This window comes from Hevea brasiliensis, chromosome 4 (assembly GCF_030052815.1).
Source record: "Hevea brasiliensis isolate MT/VB/25A 57/8 chromosome 4, ASM3005281v1, whole genome shotgun sequence".
Taxonomy (NCBI): Eukaryota; Viridiplantae; Streptophyta; class Magnoliopsida; order Malpighiales; family Euphorbiaceae; genus Hevea; species Hevea brasiliensis.
This window is the reverse complement of record NC_079496.1, coordinates 11,337,675-11,355,048: the sequence shown is the minus strand read 5'-3', so window position 1 is coordinate 11,355,048 and position 17,374 is coordinate 11,337,675. Positions and strand designations below refer to the sequence as shown.

Sequence of the window (17,374 nt, the reverse complement as noted above, 5' to 3'; positions counted from 1 at the left end):
CGAACAAATGTTTGATTTGAATCAAACCCAAATCTATTTTCATTTAGGATATTTAAATAATAAAATTTAAATTTAAATTTATAAAATTTTAAAAATATTTATATTTTAAAATATAAATGATTAGTAGAAATATTTTTATAAAAATTATTATTTAAAATATTTAAATTTATTAAATAAATTCAAATATTAAAATAAATTTTAATAGATTTTATTTAAAATATATTTAAATTTAAATAAAATAATTTTTATAGTATTTAAATAAAATATTAAAATTTATAAAAATCATGAATATTATTTATATTTAATATTCATGATAAATATCACGGAGATAATTAGTTTTATCAGTTGAGGGATAAGAATTTTTCTAAAAAAAATGGGTCGGATCTAACGATAACTCGAATACCGCTCCTAATCGCACAGTCCATCTTCGCAATGCATACTATCGTATGAGTTGTTCGTTTGTGTACTGTGTCTGTGTCCCTCTCTTTCTCTCTCAAAAATCCTTGCTACTTTTCTTCGTCTCTACGTTGATTGGATCTAGGGTTTCTGTAGCCCAATTTCCGATTTAATCAATCGCAATTTCTCTCTCTAGCCTTTTTCTTTTCGTTCCAACTCCGCCCTCTCGAGGCAAAGCTAGAAGGAGATAATCAATTCTCCACCTCTTTTCATTCATTCTAGCCATTCTGTTACGCGGACACCCAAAGTTTTGCTCCTTACCTAATCTCTGATCAGGTAATCACTATAGCTTACCTGAATTGCTTGTTTGCTTTGTGTTGTTTTTTTTTTTTTCTGTTAGCTCTGAAATTTTTATTCAATTTCAGTTCTTGTGTTTTGCTGACTCCGTTTAGTTTGGTAGTTTTTGTTTGAATTGTAATGAATCTTTTGATCATTGCATTATGTATTTACTTCTCTAAAGCATGCTGGCTTATCCTTAATGTGTAATTTGTGAATAACTCATTGAGCTGCATTGTTATGTTATTTGTTAATTGCCATTTTTTAATTATTGAAACTTTCCTTACTTGCCTTGGCAGGTTATGGAAGCATAGTTATACGACATTGACAAAGTTGTTTTGTAGAAGCCATGGGGACTGAAAACCCTGGTCGACCTAATTTTCCTATGGCATCTTCCACTACACCATTTGCTGCTGTTCCTCCAACTATGTCACCATTTTCATCATCTGGTCCTGTGGTTGGTTCAGAGGCCCCTGGTTTTAGAGCTACCCCATCAGCGTTTCCTCAAACTACAATACCTTCGACACTATCTGGGCCTGCAGGTGGACCACAGACCTCTGGCTTTAGACCTGCTTCCCCGGCATCATACATACCTTCTACTGTTGGACCCTTCCAGCGTTTCCCGGCTCCACAATTTCCTACTACACCTCAACCTTCCCCTGCTGGAGCTCCTTCTGCTGGGCAACAATCATTTCAACCTTCTGCTGGTCAGGTATCATCTCCACTTATATTTCGCCCACAGCCACCACATATGCCTTCAGTGCCAATGGGATCTCCTCCCCCTTCAAATGTGAACGTTCCTCAATCTACATCAGATTCATCCTTTTTTGCTTCAGGGCCCAATTTTCAGCCATCTTTTCCTCCAGCAGATTCGTCTTATCCTCCTGCTAGAGCCACTTTGCAGCCACCTTTACCTGGATACATAAAGCAGTCGACTGCAGTTTCACAAGCCCCTCCTATACAGTCCCCTTTTGAAGCTCAACAAGGAAGTTACATACCTCCTGCACCAACACCATCTCCCCCTTTTCCTTCTCACCGAGGAGCTTTTGGTCAACCTCCATCAGTTGCTGCCCCTTATGGCTTGCATTCAAAGGACCAATTCCAACAGCCAGGCTCCATACCTCCCATGGGTGGCATCCAAGGTTTGTTGGAAGATTTCAGTTCACTGTCAGTTAGTTCTATGCCAGGATCAATAGAGCCTGGACTTGATCCAAAAGCTTTGCCAAGGCCTTTGGATGGTGATGTGGAGCCAACTCCATTACCTGAGGCATACTCTATGAATTGTGATCCTAGATATCTTCGGCTTACCACTAGTGCTATACCAAATTCTCAGTCTTTGGTTTCAAGGTGGCATTTACCTCTTGGAGCAGTTGTTTGTCCTCTTGCAGAAGCTCCAGATGGGGTTAGTGTTTCTGCAATTAAAGTGAATTGACAATTGACATGCCATAATTACCATTTATTTGAGAAATCTTTTCATCTTCATTGTTTTGGCTCTTCTTTTCTACTCAGGAGGAGGTGCCGGTACTCAATTTTGTTTCAACTGGCATTATTCGTTGTAGGAGATGTCGTACATATGTGAATCCATATGTAACCTTTACAGATGCTGGAAGGAAGTGGCGTTGCAACATCTGTTCTCTACTAAATGATGGTAGATCAAAAATAGCTTTTGATAAATGTAGATGTAGGGGCCAGAAAGAAAATCTGTTTACAATCAGTAGCCTTAAGTGTCTTCTGAAGATTTTACCTATGGCTAAGTGTGTATTTTCTGCTATGAAGCATGGAAACGCCTATCACTGGCGTTTCCAAGTGTCGGAAATGTTTCAAAGTGTCCCGGAAACGGTGGGACACGGACACGGCCTTGAAACGTTTCGGGGCCGTGTCTGGAAAATCCAAAAAATGGAAAAGCTTTTCCCATTTCTCCAAAAAAAAAGGAAATTGCAGCAGGAGGAGAAGAGGATCCAACTCTCTTTTACTGTTTCATTTCCCATCAGCAAGCAACCAGGCCAACAAAACAAAATTTACCAGATCAACAAACCAAGTCTTTTTTTTTTCTTTTAATTACACAATAATACAAAATGTAATAAAAAGGATCAAGGCAAAGCAAAAGCACAGGAATTGAAAGATGAATTAGAAGAAAGAAAACCCTAGATTAACTAGGCAAAAGTTCAAACAATGACTCACTTGGAAGAGAAGAGATTAGATTGAAAAGACAAATTAGAAATGGAGGTTGTGAGATCTGAAAAAGTTGAAAGGCAATTAAGGAGAAAGAGAGAGGGAGATTAGGGTTTGATAGAATGGAACCAAAAAAGATGATAAAAAGCTGATAATCGGTGGAGAAGAAGAGTATTAGAGAGAGAGCGTGAGAATGAGAAGAACGGGAGGCTGGCTTTTAACGTTGTGTTGCACATGGCCAGAAAACAAATGCTAGAAATGCTAGCTTTTACGGAGAGAGAGAGAGAGAGAGAAATGAGAGGCTGGCTTTTAAATTGAAAATTTTTATTGTAATTTTTATCTTTTTATTTTTACTCTTTATTTTTTGAATTGATTTTAATTGAGATGTAAACTCAAATTTTAATATCTTTAATAGACTACTTTTTTTAATAATTATACAGGAGGTGGGAGTTCAAAATAAATAAACCAATAATACAAAATGCAGTTTCCCAGTGTCCGTTTCCGTGCTACATAGATTTTCTGCATGCGTTAAACAATTTTAGTCGTTTTGAGAAACATCTTTATGAGTAACTTAAAAATTTACTGGGCTGTATATTAATTGTAATTGATGACACAGGTGTACATCTTGGTGCTGTTTGAACCTGCCATTTGAGGATTTTTGGCTTTATTCAAATCATTAGTCTAGATGTAAAATGTGAAACAGGAAGCTACTCATGTTCAACTCTTTGGAGTTGTCTGTTATTCAAGCTTATTGGCTTTACCTGCTGCATTGCATCTAATAGTTTTCTGTATGATGATGTTTAGGGTGTGGTTTCTGTGTATGTGGTTTCAATTTATGTGAGTAAAATGCTATAAATTCTTGACAGTGATGACTCAAAAATTTTCCTTAGCTCAGATTGGGATAGCTCGGTATGTGTCAGAATGTGATTCACAATTTCTCTTTGCCTGCACTTTTCTCCTTCATGTTGGTGGGGGGGGAGAGGGAGAGAGAGAGAGAGAGAGGAAAGAAAATAATGAGTGATTTTCCTTTTTGGAAGAAGACGGAAAATGGAGAGAGAAAAATGATTGGGAAGTGTAATGCGGGATCATAAAACAATTCTGCCTTCAAATTGGGGAAAAGTGGCTCCTTTCAACCCTTCTTTTGCTCCACACAAAGTGTTAGAGACTGGCTGTAGTACATTTGGGACTGGTAAAAAGTAACCACAGTCAATTATGTCTTCTTATTTGGTCAGCTACTTCATTGGTTACTAGGCTGTGTTTTATTTGGTTTATCTTTTGTTGTAGATTTTCTTTCATACTGTTTGGGCACGATACTGTATCTTTTCAAAGTTTGGTGTCCTTAGGATGTTTTTTACATTTCTAGTATCTTTATTTAGTTACAAGCACAATTGCTGAACCAAATTTAATTATCATTTTTAGTTCCTGGTGAGTATTTTGCACATTTGGATGCCACTGGCAGAAGAGTTGATTTGGATCAGCGACCTGAGCTTACAAAGGGTAGTGTGGAGTTTGTTGCTTCAACTGAGTATATGGTGCGGCCTCCAATGCCACCATTATATTTCTTTCTCATTGATGTTTCAATATCAGCTGTTAGAAGTGGCATGATTGAGGTAAGTTCTTTCATCTTAGGAGTATTTCTGCACCAAATCATCTAGCCTTCTAGGATTAAAATGTATATGTGTAGATGAAACATAGGTTAAAATCAACCCTGAAATGTGATTCTTGTTTCTGATAAATGATTCTTGCTTACTCATGAGAAGTATGGGTGTCATTTGTACATTTCGCTGTTTTATTGATCACATGCAAGGGGTGGAAATAAATATGTTTTGTTATGTGTTTTGAAGAATATGTATATTGTATAGTGCGATCATTTTCTTGTTTCAAGTGTTATGATGTGCTAGTTAGGCATGCTTTAAATGATATATGCAATTATGTCCTTATGTCTTGGCTTAAGTGAACGTACATAATAGAGGGAATGTTTCAGCTGTGACTATCACAACAACCATATTAAGTCAAAAGTGGCATCTTTTTTGGATGATTGATTGATAATTTTTTATTATATTCTTTTATAGATTCTTCTCATTGATCAAATCAAAAGGATTTGCCAGGTCTTAGACTCTTATTGTCTTGTTTTGAGTGGTTAACTTTAATTTAATCTGGAATGACTTGTTACCAGTGCAGTGTATGTGTGTGCATGTTCAGCTGAAGGTGTATGCACAACTTTATTCTTAACTTATACTGACCTTTGAGTTCATATAGGTTGTGGCCCAAACTATCAAGTCTTGTTTGGATGACTTGCCTGGCTTCCCCAGAACGCAGATTGGGTTTATTACTTATGACAGCTCTATACATTTTTACAACATGAAGGCAAGTGATGCGTAATTATCTGGAAGCTAGTGCTCTGAGATGCTTCATGCATCTTTCCCCATTTTAGTTAACAATTTAGCTGAACAAGATGTTTCTTTTTTCTTTCACCCCCTCCCTTCCTTTCCTTTCTTTTGATGCAGTCATTATTGACGCGGCCTCAGATGATGGTGGTTTCAGATTTGGATGATGTTTTTGTTCCATTGCCTGATGATATCCTTGTTAATTTGTCTGAGTCAAGAAGTGTTGTGGAAGCATTTCTAGATAGTTTCCCATCCATGTTTCAGGACAATATGAATGTGGAATCTGCCTTTGGTCCAGCTTTAAAAGCAGCTTTCACGGTCATGGTGTGTTCTTTTCTTTTATAATTTTTTTTAACATTTACTACTTTATTTATTCGCTATTCGTTTAAATATTCAACATACCTGCAAATATAATGTCCTCAAAAACCCATTGAATCATTTATGTACCAGTTAGTCACAACATAAGATGAAAGGAGGCAAAAATAATTGAATGATTATTGAACTTCTTTTATTAGTTTTTTTTTCAGCGCCAAACTTTTTCTTGAGTAAAATATTTGCTTGAACAAAGAGTGGGAAACAAGCTGGTACGAGTTTCAATAATCTAATGGGTTTTTAAGAAAATTATCTTTGAGTGGCCTTTTAGATACAAGTACAACTGCAGTTTGCAGCTGCAACTCAACTAAATGTTAGTTCCAAATTGGTTGAGAGAGGCTTTTTTGATGTTTAACATCTCTGTCCTTTTCTTTTCCTCTATAAGATAATCGTTTGTGGCATGCTTATGTTTTCCTTTTGAGGGTAATATAGTTGTTGCTTGCTATTCCTTTCTGAAGTAGTTCAGTGATCCATCTCCTTTTTACTAATTCCTCTCTCCTTGTCTCTCTCACTTTCTACAGAACCAACTTGGTGGAAAATTGTTGATTTTTCAGAATACAATGCCATCTCTTGGTGTTGGCCGCTTAAGGTTGCGTGGGGATGATCTTGGTATTTATGGAACGGATAAAGAACATGCTTTAAGAATACCAGAGGATCTGTTCTATAAGCAAATGGCTGCTGATTTAACCAAGTACCAGATAGGAGTTAATGTATATGCATTCAGTGACAAGTACACTGATATAGCTTCTATAGGTACCACATTCACTTTATCTTGAACCATGTTTCTTCATTGTTACTATATTTTTCTTAACTTGCCTCATGTATTACTTGAACGTGGCCCCCAAATAAACTCCCCATGGTTTCTTTTCTTCCTTTTTCTTTTTCGATATTTTCTGTAGAGAATTTTGAGATATGCTTTTGGGAGTTGATATCTGGTGAATGTGGCCTGTAATTAGATATGAGCAGGATGATTTATGCGCCCTTCATGAGCTCAGCATTGTCATTGCTATCTTGATTTTATTATTCTCTGCTTTCTGATGCTGCTTTTAGAATATTAAACTGAAAAATATTTTGAAGTATGATTAGAGGGTCTTTCTGATTTTCCTTTATTTGAGGAGTCTTATGCCTATGCTTATTGACTATGTGTTGAAAGCGTGTTTGAAGGTGGAGATGCACATTCTGTTGCTATGTTGTTGGTCATTTCTTCTTTCTGATGTTCTTAATTATTTGTTTATATGTAAACAACACTCTTCAAAACTTTTATGATGGTAGTGTTAATAATTCATATAAATTAGTTACTATCTCTCTTCGTAGGGACTCTGGCTAAATATACTGGAGGACAGGTTTATTACTATCCAAGTTTCCAATCAGCTAATCATGGAGAGAAGTTGAGAAATGAGCTGGCTAGGGATCTTACAAGGGAAACTGCCTGGGAAGCTGTCATGCGAATAAGATGCGGAAAAGGTCTGCCCTAAATTTTTTTCCCTGGAACGTTCTGTATTTTAAACAGATGCTTGTCCATGTGAAAGCATCATTGTTGTTATTGGCTGCTTCTTTTCTTTCTCTCTATTTATCGCTCGTTTCTCCCCTGGATAGATGGGCAGCTGATTTTCTCTCCTTGTGCTCTTTATTTCCAGGGATTCGGTTTACATCTTATCATGGGAACTTCATGCTAAGGTCCACAGATTTACTAGCGCTTCCAGCTGTTGATTGCGATAAAGCATATGCGATGCAGTTATCACTGGAAGAGACATTGTTGACAAGTCAGACAGTATACTTCCAAGTTGCTTTACTGTATCCTTTGAGTGGAAATTTGTATAATAAAATTTCTGCATCTCTGCCATATGCTCATGTGTGTATGGCATGCTTCTGTTAGCTATTAGTTTGAACTCCTCCATACATAGGTCATAATCTAAATGCACTACTAGTTGCCCACTCTCAACATTTTTTCCCCCTGTTTTTCCTTTTTATTTCTGTCATTTTTTTATGTCAAGTTGGTCAGAAAATTGAGAGAATATGTCTGTTGGATTGTCAGTGTCATCTAAATAATTCACGGGTTTCCTTCTATATTTTGTACTGGAGAGTCTTTTGGGGAGAAAACAGAGGATATTTGACCCTCTCTTCTATGACTTTGTGTTTCAGTTTCGCTTGGATTTGTCTTCTTAGCCTAAACTGGTAGGCCAATTTATTTTGAGTTAAAGAATAAGTGTAATCAAAGTTTTCTTAACCATCAAAAGATACACTGCATCCTGTGGAGAGAGGCGTATCAGGGTACATACAGCAGCAGCTCCAGTGGTTGCAGATTTGGGGGAGATGTATCGCCAAGCTGACACTGGTGCTATTGTTTCTTTGTTTTGTAGGTTAGGTAAGTCTAAACCCTATGCCAATACTCATACTGAATCCTGATCCTGAGACAAATGTGATTTTTTCTATTGATCTGAAATAATTTGCAGCAATTGAAAAAACGTTATCCCATAAGTTGGAAGATGCACGAAACTCTGTACAGCTTAGGATTGTGAAAGCTTTAAGAGAATACCGGAATCTCTATGCTGTGCAGCATCGCTTGGGAGGTCGGATGATATATCCGGAGTCTCTAATGTTCTTGACTTTGTATGGATTAGCACTTTGTAAATCAACACCTCTCCTAGGAGGGTATGCCGATGTTCAGCTTGATGAACGTTGTGCTGCGGGATTTACGATGATGGCATTACCTGTTAAGAAATTGTTGAAACTTTTATATCCTACATTGATTCGGGTAGACGATTATCTTTTAAAGGTAAAATATTTTCCATCATCCCACAATGATGATGTAGACTTTGTATAAAATTAATGATACATCTCAATTTCATGTGTGCAGCCTTTAGTCAAAGCTGATGAGCTCAAAAACATCATAAGGAGGTTACCATTGACAACGGAGAGCTTAGATTCTAGAGGCCTTTATATATTTGATGATGGTTTTCACTTTGTATTATGGTTTGGTAGAATGCTTTCACCTGATATAGCTATGAGCCTACTTGGTCCAGATGCTGCGGCTGAGTTATCAAAGGTGTGTCATTTCCATAATTAATTAGTATGTTTTGAAGTTTGGGTCCGTGTAATGGAATTTAGTCTTAATTCATGGATAAGAAACAAAGGAAAACAAAAGTTAATTGTTTTAGTTGCCATATTGAAATGATATTTAATACTTATGCTTTAAAGGAAAGCATAAAATGGATAACTAATACTGTCTATCCACCAGTTTTAAGAGAAAGCAGCATGGGTCTTGAGGTTATACATAATTTTCCTTTACCTTTCTTTTCATTCCCATTAAACATCCATACAAAACGATAAGACTTGATCCAAATGAAGCATTACAGTATTTCCCTTTTCTTTTCACTCCTTTTATCTATCCAAATGAAGCATTACATTTTTAGATGAGTCATCATCTTGTGTAAAGACACTATCATTGGTGTTATTTTTCAACATTTAAATACTGTTATAACACGTCCTCAATTTAAATAAATCTTTAGGTATTTATGTCTGGAAATGCATGTGTCCCAGTGAGTCAACTTTCAAAAGTGAGCTAGAATGGAGTGTCTTGTTATGTGCATTTGTATGATATCAGCTAAATATTGAAGGTGGTGTTTATGTCATGCTTGCTGATGGTTGCAATGAAAGAAAATTCTGAGATGAAATCATTCGTTGTAATTATTTATCAGCCTGTATTTTTCTTAGGAAAATAAAGGGAAAGAAAAGATTTAACTGTTGTTGATAGCTGCCTTTTACTTGTAACAAAATTTCAATTATATTTCATTTTCTTGGTTGGTTAGGATTTTATTTTTATTATTTTACTTGAGATCCCTATGCAAGGTTATTATTTCTAGAATATTTTGTTATTACTGTTTTTCTCAGTTGTTGACCAGCTTTCCTTGCTGCTTTTTATGAGGCTGTAGTTGACCTCCTATTCTGCTAAATTAATTAGGTTACACTCATTGAACGGGATACTGAAATGTCAAGGAAGTTAATGGAGATGCTTAAGAAATTAAGGGAGAGTGATCATTCATATTATCAATTGAGCTATCTTGTAAGGCAAGGTGAGCAGCCCAGAGAAGGCTTCCTTGTTCTCACAAACCTTGTGGAGGATGCTATTGGGGGTACAAATGGCTATGTTGATTGGATGCTTCAAATACATCGACAAGTCCAACAAAATGCGTAATTTACAGGTATTCACATTTTATGCCAATTACAGTGAGGTTACTTTTACAAAAGACTTGGCATAATTTATGCATCATTACATATTTGGTTTTTGATTAAGGAAATGTATGATATTCTAGTAGCTGTAGATGTTTTCTCATGTTAAGCACGGTCCTAAAGGAAAAGCTAATATTTACCTATTGTTTTAACATTTTTGCTTTTATGTGTTCTTTCTGTTATGGATCATCCCTTTTCTGAAGTTTTATTTGTGAATGTCTTGAAGCACAATCAGTTTTAAGCTTGGCATTGTCTTAATGTGGAAACTTTATACTCTTTGAATCTCCTGTGTTGTTAATGACTTATACTTCATGAAAATTGCTGACTTCAAGACATTAATGTGATTTTTATTTTTTCATGTCATATGTCGTTTGCTGAGTTCTTGCTTGGTAGATTTAGCTTCATTTGGATGACATGCTCGTATTAATTATGACGTGAAAATTATTTTGTTTATAGTTTTCTAGTTTTGGCAATTTTTCATTTTGCAGGATTTTATCATTGGCTTTTGTGGGGGCCCATTTGTAGAGTGATGAATATCTCAAAATAATCTGAACTGTTCATGTGTTTACTTCAAAATTGTGGGTGGTTGGGTGGACGATTAGGTTCTGAAACAACAATTTGTTTAGCGCATCACAGGATTTAATAATTAGAGTAAGATGTACTTTAGCAATTAGTATGGTGTCCCAGTTTTTACCTGGGAAAGCAAACCAGATCAAATTTTTGTATCTGATAGCTCAATAATTATCAGCAATGCTTATAGTTGTGCTATATTCTCCATTTTTTCTTAAGCTAAAATTTTAAACTTACATTAGGCATTTGTTTTCCTAGATGTTTGTTTTTAATTCAGGTTGTGTTTAGTATAGTTATTTTAATTTTATTCTTAATTATAAATGGTAATTGATATTTTTATTTGGCTACCACTTTTTGAATCTCCTCTGATCACCATTGTTGGCGTTGTTGGTCCCAATGTAAGTTTAGTGGTACCCTTCACTCGTCCTATACTAGCTCGTCCTATCCTTGCTAGTAATAAGAGAAATTGCCAGATTTAGCTCTTGCTTGGTTTTTCTCTTTCTTCTTTTCTTTCCACTCTTTTTTAACTCTGACCCTCTCTCCACTAGTTTTATGCAAATAAACCAGGAAGTTAACCGTAAAGTTAAACAAAAGCCACAATAATAGAAACCTGAGCTTTTGAAGCTTCGGCCACGAGAAAGATAGGAGCAATGACTGGTGGTGGAGAAAGCAACGGCTGAGCAATAAATGATTTTAAATAAAAAATCAAATCGAATCGTTATTGTTCAGTTTTTCATTCGTTTGGTTATTATTTTTGAAAAATTCAGTTTTTTTCTGGTTTGATTAATATGATAAAAAAATGAATTAATCCATTTACCATGCGGCATTATTTTCCCTCCCTATAAAATTCTTAAACGCTTCCCCAAATCCTAGATCACATTCGGCTCATTAACCTCAGCCCCTGTTCGGACCTCGATCTCTGATCCCTCTGTCCCTCACTTCAACTCTATGAATCTAAGCCCAATCCACTACCTTAACCTTCTGTTCTTTATGAGGGAAATATCACACACTGTTTTTATAAAAATTATTAAATTTTAATTTTTTTATTATAATTAAAGATTTTTAGGTATTGCTGATGTATTAATTATTTTATAAATAAAATTATTTTATTTTATTAATTTTTTTTTTTAAATGATGCTTAAAACGAATCCATCTATCTCCTTTTAAATTTATCTTCTTTCTCTGTTTATTCTTTATAAATAAATTTTAGTCAGATAATTTTATTTATAAAATAATTAATAAGTCAACATGTTAACCTAAAAATCTTTAACTTTTCTTTCATAATAACTTTTATAAAATTAAATTAAAATTAAGTGAGTTTTTAAAAAAAATTTAAAATTTAGTAACTATTATAAAATACTCATAAAATTAAGTAATGGCGTGTAATAATTATCCCTCTATCATACTTAGCCTTGAGCCTTCATCTTCTTCCTTTTTCTATTAATCTCTTTCATGCCCAGCCTCTATATTTTCCCTCATCTTACCCTTTCTTTTTGTTTGGATCCTTGACAAGAGAAACAGAGAGAAATTAAAAAAAAATAAAAAAAGAAAACAAAGGAAATTTAATTTACTCTGTGTTGTTTGGATAGATTATTAAAATATGAACAAAATACAATTTCTCCCTTAAAAGTGGAGGTGTGCAAATGGTCGGTTTGATTCCGAATCAAATTGAACTGATAAAATCAAAAATTGAAAATTAAGAATTTTAAAAACTGAACCAAGCTGAGCACTAAGAGACAACCGAACTGATATTTATTGGTTTGGTTCAGTTAGGTTTTAAACCAATCAAATCAAATTTTGTAAGATTTCATATTTTCAACATTAAATCTCAATAACAAAAACATAAAAAAATAGAAATCAGAACTAAAAAATCTTAGGGTTTCTTTTATATATATATATATATATTAATAATTTTGGTTCGGTTCGATTTTTTTTATTTTTATGAAAATAACTGAACTGAACCGATTAACTAAAATTATCAAAATTTATAAATCGAACCGAACTGATTGAACCGAATTGACTCAATTTAGTTTGATTTTTTAATTCAGACCAAAATTTACTTAAAAAAATACAGGGAAAATAACTATTATAACCTCATTTTCTTTCTTATATTTATATTGTAGGAAGATATTTAAATATTTTAACAATCATTTCTCATTATTTTCTATCAATTTGGAGAGAAATATTTTGGTTTAAAATTTTTACTACTTTCTCTTCAGTTTTCTCTTTTATTTAATGTCTAAACAAGGGAATTTAAAGAAAACAAATTTCTTTCTTTACTTTCTTTTCTTCCCATTTCTATCAATCCAAACAAAAGGTTAATCTCTTTTATGCCTTTCTTCTTCTTTCTTTTACGTTTTTCATGCCCAACCTTCATATTCCTTTTCTTCTTCTTTCTATTAGTCTCTCTCATATCCAGCCTCCAAAATCCCCTTGCCTTCCCCTTTCTCTTAGTCTATTTCATGTCATTTTCTCTTTCAGTCTCTTTCATGCCCAACCTCCAAATGATTTTTCTTCTTCTTCTTCTTCTATTAGTCTCTTTCATGCCCACCCTATAGACTTTCCCATGCTTTTTAGAATCTCTTTTGTAGTGAGAAAAAGGGAGAGGAAAATGACAAGGAAGGAAAAAAGACAATTCATTAAAGTTCAATTCTCATGTTTTGTAAGAAGAAAAATTGGAAAAGGATAAAAAAATTATAAAGATTTATGTAGAAAATGCTCAAAGGGCATTTTGAGTCATTTTATTTTCCATTTAAATTTGATGAAAAAGGTGAAAAACAACATTAATTTTTTTGTTTTTCTTTTGTGCTATTTTCCCCCTTCAATAGTTTTTTAATGTAATTTTATTTAATTAATATAGGTGTAATAGTGAAAATATAATAATTATTTTCTCTCAACTTTTATTTTCATCAAAATATGAAAAATAAATAAATAACTGTAACACTCTAGGCAAATCCCACATCGACAAAACACGGGAGAGATGCTGGGTTTATAAGTTGATGGTTCGTAACTCCTAATGACGCGTTTTAAAACCGTGAGGGATTTAATCCAGAACGGACAATATCATTAGTGAGTCAGGCCGTTACATTTTTTCTATGAAATGTAACAATAACTTTCTTTCTTTTCCATATGAAAAAAATTTATAAGAAAAATAATTTTTTTTTCTTCATAGAGATTTTACCTTGTTTATAATTCTACTATTTTTTCTTCTTTAGCTTTTCTTTTCACAAAACATTCATCTTCTTGCCTAGCCTTAATAACCAATTATTTCATTATTATTATTATTATTATTATTATTATTATTATAGGGCATGTTTTGTAGAAAGGAATGATAACGAAAAAAAAAGTGAGCGAAATTATAAAGAAAGTTAAATTCTTAAAAAAAATTATTATTTTTTTATAAAATTTTTCATAGAAAAAGAAAATGAAAAGAAATAATTTATTTGTTTTTTATATTTTAATAGAGTGAAAGAAAAATAAAAAGAAAAAATTATTATATTATTATTATTATATTCATATTGAATAAATACGATTAAATTAAAAAATAACTATTGAAGTAAAAAAGAGCATAAGGAAAAATAATATAGTTTTTCTCTCTTTTTCACTTAATTTAGGTGAAAAATAAAATGAAAAATAAAATGACACAAAATACTTTTTAAATATCTTTTACGTAAATTCTCATAATTTTTTTCCTTTTTTCTTTTCTTCTTACAAATTTGAGAAATAAATATTTAATTTTTTTCTTTAGATAAAATAAAAAAAATTGCTTTTTCCCGTTTCCCTCATTACAAAACTCAATGCAGCAATGTTTGATTTCTTATCATTTTATTAATTAAATTAAATCAATAAAATAAAAAATTAATTCAAATAAAAAATTAATCGAAAAATCAAATTAGCTAAATTTAATTTAATTTTTCGATGTTAACACTTAGAGACTAAGTAAGGATAAAAAATAAATGCACGATGCACATGATGATCACGTGACAATCTAGAAGATCACAGAATAATTCTCCCCTTTCCTTCCTCCTGCTGGAACTAGGTGCCGCCTACGCTACGACATCCCATTGCGATAACCTTTTCTTTCCCAGTCGTATGATCGGATGCTTGAGGGAAATTATTTCCTCCTCGAATCCCAACTGTTAGAATTCCATTTCCAGTTCATCTGCTGCTTATCTCAAATGGGTATTATCCACTTTTCTTCCTTTTTCTTCCGTTTCTTCTACCCTTCGACTTGTATGTAACCTCGTATGCAAATTTATCTCTCCATTCTTTTGTGCGTTGTTTGATCAATACCCATTAGAATTCGTTCCCTTTTATTGTTTGAAACCCTTGTTAGTGGATTCTCCATCATGGACAATTCAGATGGAGGTAAAATTCAAGTTGACAAAAACACAGATTGGGAAGAGGCGTTTTCTCGCTATGAAAGTGTAATAGCTTCTGGGAATGAGTCTATGCAAGTAAAAGCCACAATTAGATTAGCCCATCTCTCAAAACATGCACCTGAACATGTGTTAGCTGGAACCATACCCATCCTTGCTAAGCTTCTTCTGACGGACAATTCAAACAATTTAATTCAGTCTGTTCAAGAAGCAGCAGCTTATTGTTTGAAGCAAATTGCTTGTCAAGGTGATGGCGCCTTGGCCGCAGAGATAGGCCAATCTGGTGTTACAAATTCTATCTTGAGCTTGTTGCCCCAGTCCAATAATAGGTTTCGAAAGGTTTCGATAAAATGTGTTTGGTGTCTTGTTAATTTTGGTAATGTGAATCGTTTGATTGTAGCTAGAAATGGTGGGTTGGAGATTGTTATAGATATGTTAAATTCTTGTAGGGATGGGGACAGGCTGTACTTGTTGGAGATTTTGAGTGCATTGACATTGTTAAGAGAGGTTAGGAGGGTACTTGTTAGATTAGGAGGGCTTAGATTTCTTGTTGAGGCGGTTAGGTTTGGTAGCATGATATCGAGGGAGAGAGCTTGTCAAGCAATAGGATTACTTGGTGTTACGAGGCGTGCTAGGTCCTTGCTTGTTGAATTGGGAGCAATCCAGGTGCTTGTTGAATTATTTCGAGATGGAGATAGGACAACAAAACTTGTTGCAGGTAATTGTCTAGGTGTGATATCAGCTCATATAGATTTCGTAAGGCCTCTTGCTGAAGCCGGCGCTATACCTTTATATGCTGAGCTTCTTCAAGGACCTGACCCTGCTGGCATGGAGATTGCAGAGGATGCATTCTGTATATTAGCTGTTGCTGAAGAGAATGCAGCTTCTATTGCTGAACACTTGGTGAGAATCTTAAGAGAAGGTGATGATGAAGCAAAAATTGCAGCTTCTGATATTATCTGGGATCTATCAGGTTACAAGCACTCAGTTTCATTTGTTCGAAACTCGGGTGCAATTCCTGTTTTGGTCGAGCTTTTGAGGGATGGGAACGGTGAAGTTAGGGAAAAGGTATCAGGAGCTATTGCTCAGTTGAGTTACAATGAGGCTGATCGAGCCGCACTTGCTGATGCAGGGGCAGTTCAAACTCTCATTGAATTATTGCATGACGAGTCAGAGGAGATGAAGGATAATGCTGCCGAGGCTCTAGTGAATTTTGGTGAAGATCCTCGGCAGCGTGATATAATATTGGAAGCAGTTGATATTACTTCATTCCAGGGTATGCAGAATAGAATGGCTCGACTTCGTTTTTCTGATGAGCGCATTGTTAGATCACTGAGACGGGTGAACCAGCAGCTTACTTGGGACCCAGTTCTGACCTAATTTTCTTGTATGATATTTCTTTAATCTCTGCTGCCTGTAAATTGCTTAAATTTTAGTTAAATTGATGGTAGTATGTTATTGCCACTGGATATCCTTGCTTGATCAGCTTTCATCTGTTTCATAGGCTCGTAAGTTTTAAAGCTTTACACACGTTGTGACAAAGTGGCAATTAATGATATGTTGTTTTGCATATTGATATTGCTATGAAGTGTTGAGAACATACTTTTTTCTTAGGTATGAATGCATGTTAATCGATATATGTTCTGAGCTTGATCCATCAAAGTGTATGCTGGTGGGTGGAAAAATATAATAATGTTAAAATTAGGTTTTTCATCTTTTGTTTCTATGGAACTATCTTGCAATTCTAAAGATCTATTTAAAGGGTTCTGCATGAAATAGTTACTACAAGTTTCCTGAGTAAACAAACTACTTTGTTGAAAGGCTATAAGATCTCTTAATGAGATGATAAAATCTATAAATGCAACAAGACCACCATTTAAACATTGGTAGAGCAGGGCAAATAGGGGTGAGTTTAACTTGGATAGCTTGGATTCTGATCTTTGTTGGGATTACGTATTGCACATTGGAAAAAATAGAAAAATAGAAAAGTGAAATAGTGAGAAAATAAATAGAAAAATAGAAAAGTGAAAAGAGTTAGAAAATATCTTAATATTTTATATAAGCTCATATTAAAATGAATTAATGTCTAATATACCAGCACTATTTCGGAATTTAATAATCTTTGGGGAGAACAACTGTACAATAAACTCAATAGCATTACAAGACAAACAAAAAAAAAGTCTAAAAAAGAAAAATAAAAAAAAAAGAACTGTGACATTAAGCTATTAAATACTGCTGAGCTTGAATGCTGAACCTAAAATATCAAACTGATTTAGTATGGCTAGGCCAGCATACCATTGCTATCAGCAGATCGTATTGAAACTGCTCACCAACAAATTGATTTTTCCTTTTTCTCTTTCAAGAAGCACAGCCTACCATCTGAATGCTATGGTGGGCAAATGCAAATTGGAAACCTGTGGACATGCAGCAAGATTGGACGGTGCTTTTTGTATCAACTATTTGTTTGAATTCTTCTTCTTCTTCTTTTTTTTATTTTTTTTTTATTTTTTTATTTGTTATTATTGCTTAGGA

The 17,374-nt window shown here is 34.1% G+C and overlaps 2 protein-coding genes across 2 annotated transcripts; both read left to right on the top strand.

The window, feature by feature from the left end:
• The first annotated feature begins 382 nt into the window (after positions 1–382).
• On the top strand, positions 383–10,670 carry LOC110665219 (protein transport protein SEC24 A). Its single transcript, XM_058145325.1, has 14 exons — positions 383–732; positions 1,032–2,134; positions 2,242–2,380; positions 4,324–4,514; positions 5,164–5,271; positions 5,412–5,615; positions 6,185–6,416; positions 6,978–7,127; positions 7,301–7,457; positions 7,901–8,028; positions 8,117–8,439; positions 8,521–8,709; positions 9,625–9,865; positions 10,382–10,670. The coding sequence occupies exons 2-13, from the start codon at positions 1,082–1,084 to the stop codon at positions 9,856–9,858; spliced, it is 3,108 nt and encodes a 1,035-aa protein (XP_058001308.1). The 5' UTR covers positions 383–732; positions 1,032–1,081; the 3' UTR covers positions 9,859–9,865; positions 10,382–10,670.
• A 3,801-nt stretch (positions 10,671–14,471) lies between these two features.
• On the top strand, positions 14,472–16,412 carry LOC110665220 (uncharacterized). The gene has a single exon (XM_021825246.2). It carries the CDS (start codon positions 14,813–14,815, stop codon positions 16,220–16,222), a length of 1,410 nt encoding a protein of 469 aa, XP_021680938.2. The 5' UTR covers positions 14,472–14,812; the 3' UTR covers positions 16,223–16,412.
• Positions 16,413–17,374: the final 962 nt, after the last annotated feature.

Coding starts and splice junctions, on each gene's coding strand:
- LOC110665219 (XM_058145325.1), top strand. CDS start 1,082: ATGGGGACTGAAAACCCTGGTCGACCTAATTTTCCTATGGCATCTTCC. Junction 2,381..4,323: donor CTGTTCTCTACTAAATGATG/GTAGATCAAAAA, acceptor TATCATTTTTAG/TTCCTGGTGAGTATTTTGCA. Junction 8,440..8,520: donor TAGACGATTATCTTTTAAAG/GTAAAATATTTT, acceptor TCATGTGTGCAG/CCTTTAGTCAAAGCTGATGA.
- LOC110665220 (XM_021825246.2), top strand. CDS start 14,813: ATGGACAATTCAGATGGAGGTAAAATTCAAGTTGACAAAAACACAGAT.